General features: G+C 34.1%; 1 protein-coding gene across 4 annotated transcripts in view; it reads left to right on the forward strand.

Moving 5' to 3' along the window:
* LOC131940787 (potassium channel subfamily K member 4-like) overlaps positions 1-10,244 on the forward strand; it is a 50,473-nt gene extending 40,229 nt beyond the window's left edge. For 3 of the 4 annotated variants that reach the window (XM_059299597.1, XM_059299599.1, XM_059299598.1), the window contains exons 4-9: positions 2,076-2,285; positions 4,177-4,302; positions 4,756-4,773; positions 6,328-6,440; positions 6,795-6,899; positions 7,462-8,708. In XM_059299597.1, coding sequence (XP_059155580.1) covers positions 2,076-2,285; positions 4,177-4,302; positions 4,756-4,773; positions 6,328-6,440; positions 6,795-6,899; positions 7,462-7,611 — 722 coding nt within the window. In that variant the 3' untranslated portion in view covers positions 7,612-8,708. Of the gene's footprint in view, positions 1-2,075; positions 2,286-4,176; positions 4,303-4,755; positions 4,774-6,327; positions 6,441-6,794; positions 6,900-7,461; positions 8,709-9,770 lie in introns of those variants that run through there. The other variant, XM_059299600.1, reaches the window with a different exon arrangement.
* Positions 10,245-12,424: the final 2,180 nt, after the last annotated feature.

The raw sequence follows: 12,424 nt of genomic DNA on the forward strand, positions 1-12,424 counted from the left end.
CGCCATTGGACATTTGGTGAGTAGATCACGAAGACTTGTTAACAAGAGAAACAGATTATCCTAATCTATGGCATAGGTCAGGGTATTATTGCACTTACATAAGGCGGAATCCCCAACAAACGAGAAGAGTATTTTTGAACTGATTAAAACTCGTTGTAAAACATTCTTCAATAGACAGCTGCCATTTACCCCCCCCCCAACTCCCCTTACCTTTAATACTGGTACTGCCCGTCATGTACAACGCAAACGAAACGTAATACATAAATTATATTTTCTTATCTAAAAAAATAGATGTCTGTTGAATAATTTAATTATAATTCCCATTAATTCATTCCATTTTAATTAAAAAATGACACATGGCTAATTGTTTCACGAAATATTAGTCTGCTGAGTCCACTGATTAAAAGAGTTGTTTTTTTAATTAAATAATTAGGTTACAAACATGTAATATATGCAACTAATTAAAGTAAATAATATCGTGACTTGTAACGTAGAATAAGTTTGTGGTGGTGGCGATTTGGGTTTAAATAAAATAAGTTTGTGATGGTGGTGATTTGGGGTCCAAATAAAATAAGTTCGTGATGGTTGTGATTTGGGTTTAAATAAAATAAGAATAAGACGAACTTATTTTCATAGCTAATAGAATGTGGTGGTTAAAAAAAAAATAAGCCTACACCAAATAATAAAACACACCTTAAAAATACAAACCAACGAAACGAAATTAATTCGTATAGATTTTTCTTCCCCATGGACATTATGATTGATTACCGCCCTTGAATCGGAGCATGTAATTTTAATTACAAGACATGTAATTAGATAATAGTCTTACAGCGATGCTGGTCTCGTGCGAGCTGTAATAACAATCTTATTATCGTTCGTTTTCCAATTATCAATGAGCGGGTGGGGTAGAAATGAGATACATTAAATCTGTTCACCACGCAATGCTGGTATTTCAATAACTCTAGAGAGTAGACAGTCTAGAGGGTTAGGTGAAGTACAGAGCACAGGCTGAGCAAGCTAGGATACAGACATAAGAGGGGGGAGAGGGAGAAATTATTCTGGGAGTCCGATCTTTTAGTTTTTAAAAATTAATCTTTGAAATAATTTTGAATAAAGTCTAGCAGTAAATTGTAAATTACCTACCCCCCCCCCTTGCTCACAAACTTCCAGCTGTGTATAAAAGCTTATACAAAGACATCGAATCTACTAGACTACTAGAATGTAGGCCTACGTCTGCTGGAAAAAGTCTTATTCCCCTGTTACATGATTTGTGAACTGCTTCGAATAAAAATTACGTTACGTTTGTTTAGCTGTACCTACATATGCTTAAGCATGAAGCCAGAGGCGTAGCGACCCTACCCGGGGACAAACTTTTCGATTTGCACCCCCCCCCCTCGAACTTTTCATTTGCACCCCCCCCCCGCCTCAAACTTTCAATTTGGCGCCCCCCCCTAAGGTCGGCGCCCGGGGACATATGTCCCCCCGCCCCCCCCCCCCTCGCTACGCTTCTGCATGAAGCACAAGGAGTGGATAGCGATACTTAAATGTTTTAAACCTCGTTTCGCTTTTTTTTCTTAAGACCTAGGCTGGAAGTTGATGCCAGCTAGTGTTAATCTGCGTTTCTTTCAGACAATTTTCTCATGGGTGGGGTCACTTAAAACGTACAGGGATTGGGGAAGGAGGGGTTGGGGAACGACACTGGTTAAAGTATATATTTTCTGTATAAATATTTATTCTTCTATTGGACCGGTGCCAGTGTCTCTTCCAGATTTTTTTCTCCGGGGGGGGGGGGGCATATTCCCCCCCCCCCCCCAACATTTTACGTTGGGGGCGGACACTGGTAAAAGTATGTTTTCTATAAAAATTCCACTTCGTTGGGGGGGGGGGGGGAGTAGACTTTCTTTCTCTGCCCCCCCCCCCCCCTTCCCCCGAAGAGATGCCTGGAAGAAACTCTGGTGGGGGCACATCTGGCGGTTGACGTGTGCTCGAAGAGGTGCATCCATACAATCTATAACATAACTTTTTAAACATATAAATATTATAAGAATAAAGCGAATGTTTTCCTCTGATTTCAGGGTACGGAAACATCGCCCCAAAGACCAGTGGCGGGAGACTGTTCTGTATCTTCTACGCTGTCATGGGGATCCCCATGTTTGCTGCGGTACTGGTCGGCACGGGCGAGCGTCTACAGAAACCAATCAAAATGGTCCAAAACGGCAGACCGTGGATCAAGAACAATCCATCCAGAGACGAGAAACTCAAGTCCATCGTTCTGTTAACGCTGGGTACGTTTTGTAGCTGAGGTGGGGCGTGGGTGCTCTTTACTCCGGGTTACATTCCATATGTAGGTATGTTTGATAATGTAAGTGCGCAGACCACATTAGGTCAGTTCTTATAAAGTTTAATTAAATATGTAGTCCATATAGAGTACAGAGGATAGAGACTTATTAGAAAGACTACCCTAATACTACCGGTAGTTGAAATGTTTTTCTTATTGATATCCAAATTAATTTGAAAAATCAATGTTCACCTTGTTACAAATAAATAAGACCGGTACTTGAAATGTTTTTCGTATTGATAGCCAAATTAATTTGAAAAATCAATGTTCACCTTGTTACAAATAAAAATAAATCAAGATAGCTGGGATGATCGTGTGCAGGTAAATAAAAGAATCATGAGGTACTTTGTTGCCCACATGTAGGCTATGTGCACAGCTGTCGGACAGCCTCGATGCAGGGGTTTAATTGCTCGTGGGAGGGGTGGGATTTAGCTGCTGTATTACAGGCTACGTTTCTGTCTTGACTGATGTTAGAGTTTAGTTGTATGGAAAAAAGAGCTTTTATTCTAGTAATCATAGAGTGAGCCAAAAATAAATGTACTCGTTTAGTAAAACCATCACCGTTGTTCTCTTCCCCCCCCCCCCTCCCCCTTCTACACGCACAAATAAATGTGTGCGAAAATACAAACCTTCAGCAGTATTGTAAGTAATGTATAGGACTACGCTTGATCAGACAAACGCCACTTCGACACTCACCTTTTTGCGGTTGAGTAGGTTTCTAAAAAGTAAAACCCACCCGAACATTAAAATACGTTCAGGCTATTTAAAACCCAACGATGTTGTTAAATCACCTATTTTTGTGTGTGCAGTGCTTTAAAAGCCAAACATTTGGCTCATGTTTTGATGTTTGGCTTGTTGTCAATAGTCTCGTCTTGCTGGCGCTAATTTGTTTCGATGTAGAGGCTGGACATTCGAAAACATTCAAAAATTTGTTTGAAAATATGTTTTACATAGCAAAATGTGAATTAAACACGGAGGGGGGGGGGGGGGGTGTCGTTGTTTTACCCACAATTCAACTATAGGTGTAGCTGTCCTCGTCTATCTTCTATGTGTGATTGTCCTCGTTTATCTTCTATTCTATGTATGATTGTCCTCGTCTATCTTCTATGTGTGATTGTCCTCGTTTATCTTCTATGTGTGATTGTCCTCGTTTATCTTCTATGTGTGATTGTCCTCGTTTATCTTCTATTCTATGTATGATTGTCCTCGTCTATCTTCTATGTGTGATTGTCCTCGTTTATCTTCTATGTGTGATTGTCCTCGTCTATCTTCTATGTGTGATTGTCCTCGTCTATCTTCTATGTGTGATTGTCCTCGTTTATCTTCTATGTGTGATCGTCCTCGTCTATCTTCTATGTGTGATTGTCCTCGTTTATCTTCTATGTGTGATCGTCCTCGTCTATCTTCTATGTGTGATTGTCCTCGTCTATCTTCTATGTGTGATTGTCCTCGTTTATCTTCTATGTGTGATCGTCCTCGTCTATCTTCTATTCTATGTATGATTGTCCTCGTCTATCTTCTATTCTATGTAAGATTGTCCTCGTCTATCTTCTATGTATGATTGTCCTCGTTTGTCTGCTATGTACGATTGTCCTCGTCCATCTTCTATCTTCTATGTATGATTGTCCTCGTCTATCTTATCACCGTCGTTCACTGCACTATGATTGTTAAAGTCTTACAATCTTCTGTTTCAGGTGTGATTGTTAAAGCCTTACCATCTTCTGTTTCAGGTGTGATTGTTAAAGTCTTACAATCTTCTGTTTCAGGTGTGTTTGTTAAAGTCTTACCATCTTCTGTTTCAGGTGTGATTGTTAAAGCCTTACCATCTTCTGTTTCAGGTGTGGTTCTAATTGTTTTTATCCCAGCCGCCGTGTTCACCAAAACCCAGAAGTGGAGTTTCCTGGAGTCGGTCTACTACACCGTCATAACGTTAACAACTATTGGCTTCGGAGATCTAGTGCCAGGTAGAAACAAAACTAAATATTGCTAAACCTGTGTAACGCTGCGTAGTTTAAGCCTACAAATCTCTTGCTGGCCTGAAAAAAATCGATTTAACAACCACATTGGAAAAACGTAAAAAAAAAAGATCTCTTTAAAAAAATTCTTTATTGTAAGAACGCAATGAAGAGACAACAATAGAAATTCAGACTAATTTTTTTTTTAAATGAACGGTCAAAGAAGTGTGCAGGCACGTTAATACCTGCATTTAAAAATAGCATCGGTTCTCTTACGTTTAGTAGTGTTTCCATTTTTATTTTTTAAAACTAAAGACAAATAACACTTATTATCAAAGTGGCCCTCTATAAAATACACAGCGCATTTTTAAAATCCATCTCCCGTTTATATGTTTCTTGTCCTGTATACACTACCATAAATATTAAACTGTGGTTCACATATTATTTTATTTTTTCCCTCAGGTTACTTTGACAAACCAGGTATGTATCGGTAGTTAGACCACACTTGTAGCCAAACTAACTGTCTAGAACAGAGGCGTAGCGAGAAGGGGGCGGGGGGGGGGGGGGAGACATATGTCACCGGGCGCCGACCTTAGGGGGGGCGCCAAATTGAAAGTTTGAGGGGGGTGAAAATCGAAAGTTTGCAAATGAAAAGTTCGAGGGCGGTGCAAATCGAAAGTTTGTCCCCGGGCGCCGGGAGGGGTCGCTACGCCTCTGGTCTAGAATTAACTTGTTTTTAGCTAGATCTAAGTTCTCGTAGGTTAGAGAGTCTGATGTTAGGACGAACTCAGTGTAAAACATCAGAGTTGACAATATTGATATGGTCTAACAGAAACGGTGCTTTGGGTTTTTATCAATTCCGAAGAGTACAGAGTTATGTCTTCTAGTGTTTCATTCAGGCATCTCTCCGGCCCGGGGCATTCCTTGACCACGCCCACCACCCACCGGACGAAATAGGAGGCAAAAAATTATATTTAAATAAATAATATATAGTGCATAGGCTACTTTAACAATTGTCCTTTTCAAGTTCCCGCCCCCGCTTCGGAACAAAATCTCTGAAATAGATTCTCATGTCTTCCATGCCATCTATATATATAATTCTCCTCTTCGAGCCGTTAGAAAACAAGCTGCAAACGCTCTCCCTACCTCCCCACCCCTACATGGTTTTAGTGAGCTGTGTTCACTCTAAATGTTTACAAGCAGAGCCAACGATTTTAAACGTAGGGGGGAGGGGGGGGGGGGGGGTTATGGTCCTTAACGAGCTACTTATAGTGTTTTAAAGAAATATTTTCAGTGTCAGCGTTGGTACTGTCGAATTCACAAATTATGAATTATTGAAAATTAGAAACAACTAAATAGCGGCGTATGTTATGCCGCGGGCCGGCTCGTACCATATAAAGGACGAGTTTGGGACTTTAATGTACTAACTAGATTATCCTAAAAGACACCTGCCCTCAATGATATAATAAATATAAAATATTTGGTGCTTCGCATTTACTTGTTGCCCTTCTCCCTCTTTTGGTGCCTATACGGCTATCGTATGCCTGTAAATTATAGATGCTTGTAGCATTTAGGAATCTAGATCTGTTGCATTGATTATAAGGCCTAATAATTCACATCTGTACACGCCATAGAGACATTACGTAAAGGGCGATAATCAGAAATGAGTGATCTGTAAGCCGGTCCTTGAGTTACGCCATAAAACATTTTGGTGAATTTTCCCCACAAAATTAATGAACAAGAGATATAATGATTAAACAAGCCTTTTTATTTTTACATATATCATTTTAAGGCGAGCTAAAGTATAATTGATTAACAAATTTTGATAAATAAAAGAAGTAGAAAAATATTTTACAAGGGAAGTAACTCGGATAATTAGGATTTTAAAAGAAAATGCAAGAGTTGTCTCCTTTGAGTTTTTTTTTTTAAATCCATATAAATAATTAATATTCTCGTCCTTACTTTAGTTGGTTTTAATAAAATTCATATGGTGAAAAAACACGTTAAAAATAACTGACGACATTTTTTATCAAGTGAAAGGCGAAGTCAAGAGATCTTACGTGTACAGAGTTATATTAGGATTCTGGATTCTTCTGGGCATGTCCTGGGGAGCCTTAATACTGAGTGAAATAGGAACAATGCTTCAGGTAAATTTTGATATTTAAATAGGGACAATGCTTCAGGTAAGTTTTGATATTTAAATTGGGACAATGGTTCAGGTAATGTTTAATATTTAAGCAGGATCACTTATATTTTAGTTCATTAATTTAAAAATCTGAATGGATTTTAGAAATAAAGATTTCTAAATTATAAACACAGTGTCCTTTCTATAAAATTGCAGTGCATTGTTCATTTAAAAACTTTAAAAAATAGTTTATTTGTATTAAAAAAAATTGGAATTATATTATGTCTACAGTATATTATAGTGTTATTAAGATTTACAAATAAAGAAATGTACTCCATATTTTGTACTTAACTTTTATGACTATGTTTACATCCAGACAAGGATTAGCACTGCAGCCAGTCAAACACAAAACAAACTAAGCCACCTGGAGGGTATAGTCAAGAAAAAAGCAAAAGCTACAAAGGATAAAATTATTAAAAAGGTATGGCAAATTCAAGTTGAACTGAGTTTATCTTACTTTTTCTAGTTTCAGTATAATTTATCATGCACAGTCATTGAAAGTCATCCATACATGATGAATCCCTTTTAATTTTTAAAGCTGTCTTTAACTCTCTAACCTCACAAAATACCCCCCCCCCCTTTTTCTAATGACATCAGGCTGTTTTATCCCCTTTCCTTAAGGCAAACATATTGTTGCCAAAAATGTATTTTCCATAATTTTTGTCCTTTAGATAAATAGAAAAATAAATGCTACGCGCGACACACTTTTACTCCCTCCCCCCCTCCTTCACCCAGGATAAAAATGTCATTCATGGATGACTCATTGGGAACATTAAGGGGTCACAATTCTTAATTTACAGCTTTTTTAATTTTTTTAAAAGCCATATTTTAAAATAAAAGGGGAAAAGAATAAAAAGAATAATGGTAATACTTTTTTTTTTTCAAATAATAATCCTGTGCAAACAATTTTATCAAAGTTCTCTGTGTGCAGTTAAAAAATAATCCATGAACAATTCTGACCAAATGGTATGTTTGTACTTTAGGATAAAGATGTGGATTACTATGCTACAAAAGACCAGAAAAATGGGTCTCCTGAGGTAGAAATAATCAGCACAGATAGCCCTGACTATGATGACAAAGATGAATATAACCCTACCAACTCAGACACTGAGCTCAATTTAGTTAACAAATAAGTTACCATGGCAACATAGTCCTGGACCTTTCCAATTTGTCAAAAATTAACTGAAAACTCATGGTTTAAAGTACATTTTGTCACTTGATCTAAAGAGCTTGATTAATTCTTCCAATCACAACATTAGCATCTCAGACTAAGTGTTTTAAAACTGTTTGTGTGGTTTTTTAATCCCCTTTTTCATTTTATCTAATGGACACCATGTTTAGGCATATCATAAATTAAATATCAAATCTTTTTTATACAAGTTTCAACGTTTCTACATTTTTTCCAAAATGATAAAATTTGCTTTTATTGTATATGTGCCCTGCTCTATGGTTATATAGCCACTAGAGTTGTTTCAAGATGAAGGATATATGTTCAGAACTCATAGATCTAAGTGTAATAGTAATGGCCAGAATACTTAAATTATTTTTAAAAAGCTCAAGTGAATTAGCTATCTACTGTATGATTGAAAACTATAGCTTTACTTTAGCAGCCACTGAATTCAATATTGAAGATATTTGACAGTCACATAAAACATTCATACTGACCTAGTATGTACTGCAGATAAATCTGCTTCAACCCCTAGCCTAACCCTAAGTTTTTCACACCTGTTAAGTATATTTAATATGAACCACAGAATAAGAACAAATAGATGTGGGCAAATAGTAAAACATAAATTTTACTTATTATCTGTTAACCAAAAATTACCATTTTTCTGAGCTCTATGTTTTTTATAACAAGTTAATTATGGTTTGGTTTATTATTTAAATTTTATTTCTAATTTATTGATTTTTTAGAAATCAAGTTGTAGGCTATTTGTTTTGGTGGATGTTTTAGATGTGTGCTTATGAAATCAAATTTCTGTACTTAGCTGGTGCTGGAGTAACAAGTTGTTATGGAAATTGTTGCATGATCGTCTTTATTTCTTAAACAGCTTTGAATAAGGAGCTAATTCTTAAGAATATAATCAAAGAAAATGTACAATAACAGCAAATAAGTAACGAATTTAAGTCTACAGTTTCTGTACTAAATATGTTGAAATATGATAAAACCTATATGTATTAGATCTTTTTAAAATTCAGCTAGTGTACATTATTTGCTAAAGATGACTAGAGGCTGACAATGAAATACTTATGTCTATTCATAACATTTACTGGCATTTAAGTATCACTATGTACTAATGACATTTCTATTGGCTGACACTAAAGTAGCTATGTGTCATCTGTCATAGCAGTGACTAGCACTTAAGTTCTAATGTGTATTTCTGACTCAAATGTCTGCGCAGTATTAAAAAATGAGTTTTATCTTTCTTGTAGTTTCTCCCATGACTGCATGTACCTTGTAATTTGGCTGGTTGTTTTTTAAGTTTAAGGTTTTACTGAGTAACTAACATAACAATAACAAAATTAAAGGGGTTTTTCTTTTACATAAAAAAGAAAATGTTCTTATTATTTTTAAGATTTCAAATGTAAACTGTTAAAGCCATTAGAAAAAAAATCATTTCCATAAACTTTTGGACCTTAAAACAATGTGTGCAGCTAAAAATATCTTTAAAAATGTAGGAGTTCAAGTTTTTATCATTATTTTATCTTCCACCGATTTTGTCTTCCGTAGCCTTCAGAAATTGTTTTAAAATCTTGCCAGGTTTCTGTCACAACATATAATAATTAATATACCACCAGTAGATACCACAAGAGTTTATTTGTTTGGTTTGATATGCAGTAGTTATAGACAAGAGTGATAAAGATTCTATCTAGTGTGGTTTAGATATAGTCTTTTGTTCTGTTGTGTTCTAGAATAGCTGTTGGAGGATGCGTTGGTACATTCTGTTTATGCTAGCTTTTCTGCCATCTGATAAAGTTTCAATAGTATTTTTAAGACAACAAAAATTCACATTTACTTGCATAAACAATAAATAGCAGTGATAAGAAGTTTTCAACAAATACACAGTTTGTTTTATGAATCCTTTTGCAACAAATTTCAACAAATATTAGAAAAGCAAACAGCCAGTTTTTTTTTTTTGCAAATGTTGAATTTTAATTATTTTACAAATTCTAATGACATATTTTTTGCCAAAATATATATTTAAAAAAAGAGAAGCAACCTTTGCTTGCAGCAACAATGCATCCATTTGACCTAATTTATATTTTACATATCACTTACATAATTTTACAGACAAGGTCAAAGAGCTGTGAGATCACATCCTTTCAGAAATACTGAAAGACAATGGGAGAAAGATTTTAGGTATAAATCTATGTTGCTCATAGTTGTGTCACATGTGATGTTGCTTTACATACAAGGTAACAAATCTATCTCAATGAGCACGGGAACTATCCCTTACTTTTGTATGCCCTACATAATTCAATTGTTATGCATATTTTAATTCCTGAATTTAAACTTCCTGTTTCTGTGGAGGCATGACTACCTTTAAATCTTTTTTGCTGAGTTGCGACTCAAATTGTGCTATACTCAGTTTCAAGATTTTCTGTAATGCATTGTTATGGCTAATTTCTTACAACTCCAATTCAAAAAAGGAAATATATAAAGATTGATATAGCACTGAATGTTTTATTAAATTATTGCAGCAAGAAGAGAAGTTTGTTCATCAAACAACTAGATTATTGAGAAAAAATTTTAAAATTAAATACACTAAAATATATTAAAAGAAAAAAATCATAAAATAAAAGAGCACGGCCTGCCATTGAAATTTCTATCTCTTTTACTTTTGCTTTCAAACTTAAAAAAATATGTTCGACCCCGGTCAGCACATCTGTTTGGATGAAACAGATTGTTTTTCATTTCACAGTTAATTCAAAAAGTTAATAGGCTATCGGAAAATAAATAAAGAATTAGTAAACTATGGGAGAAAAAGTCTAAAAATGTAAAGAAAGATAAGATTCATTCTTGGATTCATTAATTGTTTGTGAAGTCTTTTATAAAGGCTACGCATATTAATGTTTCTATTTATTAAGATATAAAATATAAGTAATCTGAAATCTGGTTTAGCAAATAAATATTAAAGAATGTACATAATCTCTTCCAAAATGTATTACACCATATTATACTGTAATGAATATCCTTTTTTGTAAACCATCTCTCTTTGTGCAATCAACTGTGTTTTGTAAGCACAATTAAATGTTATATAGTCTGCAATATTAAATCTCAAAAAGAATTTATTTAATAACTTGAGGTTCAACAATATGCTTATGTAATGTAAAATTACAATAAAAAAAGAAAAATAGCTTTATCATTTGATGGTAGGAAGATATAATGTTCTTAAATTTAAACTTAGTGTTTTAAAAATTTGTATTTTAGCAAGCAAAACATTTGAAAAGGCTTCAAATAAAAATGTTTTATTAAATATAAATTGAACTGTATGTAATGCCTTTACATCATCGTGCCTTGTGCGTCAAATGTCTTACACGTACAGTTTTCCTGTATACATTAAAATATTACTATTACTTTTCTAAGTTCTTAGTAATTTTGCTGTGAGCTTTTATTTGTCAATAAACTTTATTTTCCTGAGTGCATAAATATTTCTCTTAAGATGTGAATGTTCATTGTTAAGTTTTAAAATCCTTAATATAAATTTTTACTCAAAATTTTAATATGTATTTATTTTGTAATAAATTATGACCATCACAAAAAGGATAAACTTATTTTTGTACTAAATTTTTAGTATGAATAAAATAGATCTTATATTGTTAAGCATTAATTGTAGTTGTTTGGCTTTAAACGTATTTTGTTACACCAAGTTATTTAAGTGAAAAGGGTAAAATAGAGCAGTCACCATTAGTTGATGCTTTGAAATGTTATGCTCAACTTGAATCTTTTGGTTTCAATACCAGTGAAAAATAGCTAATCCAGACCTAAACTTAGCCCCAAATGTAATACTCAGTATAGAGACCTTGATTGTGTATGGTGGAATATTCAGGATTTTGTGGGAAGGGGGGGAGGTTCAAATATTTTTCTAACATTTATGCATATACACAGTTATAAATATATAGTTATACGTGTATATGTATATATATAAATAAATAAATATATAGGCATATATATATATATATATATATATATATATATATATATATATATATATATATATATATATATATATATATATATATACATCAATGGTTATAAGTATGTAAAAATTGTGGTTTTCTGACATTTAAAATAACAAAGTGTAAGCTTTGATACAAGCACAATGTTAACTGTAATTGTGAATTTAAATAGCATAGTGTGAAACAACTGTCATGCTTGTGTGTGGGGGGGGGGGGGGGGGGGGAGGGTTGGTTAATGGAGGAGTTGGGTACTGTAACACCACTTCTCCCACCTTCATCACTTCCTTCTCTGTGTCTAGTAGATCAGAATTGTAGGCCTCAGTGTTTTTCTGTATTTTGTTACTTCTCAGATTAATTCTTTTGAATGAACTTTATTTTCAAATGTACATTATATTTTTTAATATGATGAGCTAATATTTAATATTAAGTAATAAATTAATATTAGGCTTATAGCTTTCTCTATACAATAGGGTATGTGAGTTTCTGTGATTTAATTTAATTTTTTTTTGTGAATATATAAATAGTTGTTTATATTTTATATAATGTATTTTACTCTTACAGCACAACAAGGTGAATGTAAATATGTTGTGTATTTTATATCACTGTTTTATACTGGAAATTCTGGATAGGCTATTAAAAACAGTCAAAGTCTTATACAGCAAAGATAGACATTTGTTTTTAAACTTTAAGGACTATGTTTGGCACACTTTTTAGTGAACAAACATGAGAAGCAGGCATATGTAGGCTAAAACGTATTTAATTCAA

The sequence above is a fragment of the Physella acuta genome, unplaced genomic scaffold, assembly GCF_028476545.2.
Source record: "Physella acuta isolate Inbredline_101_S28 unplaced genomic scaffold, ASM2847654v3 ptg000331l, whole genome shotgun sequence".
Lineage (NCBI taxonomy): Eukaryota > Metazoa > Mollusca > Gastropoda > Physidae > Physella > Physella acuta.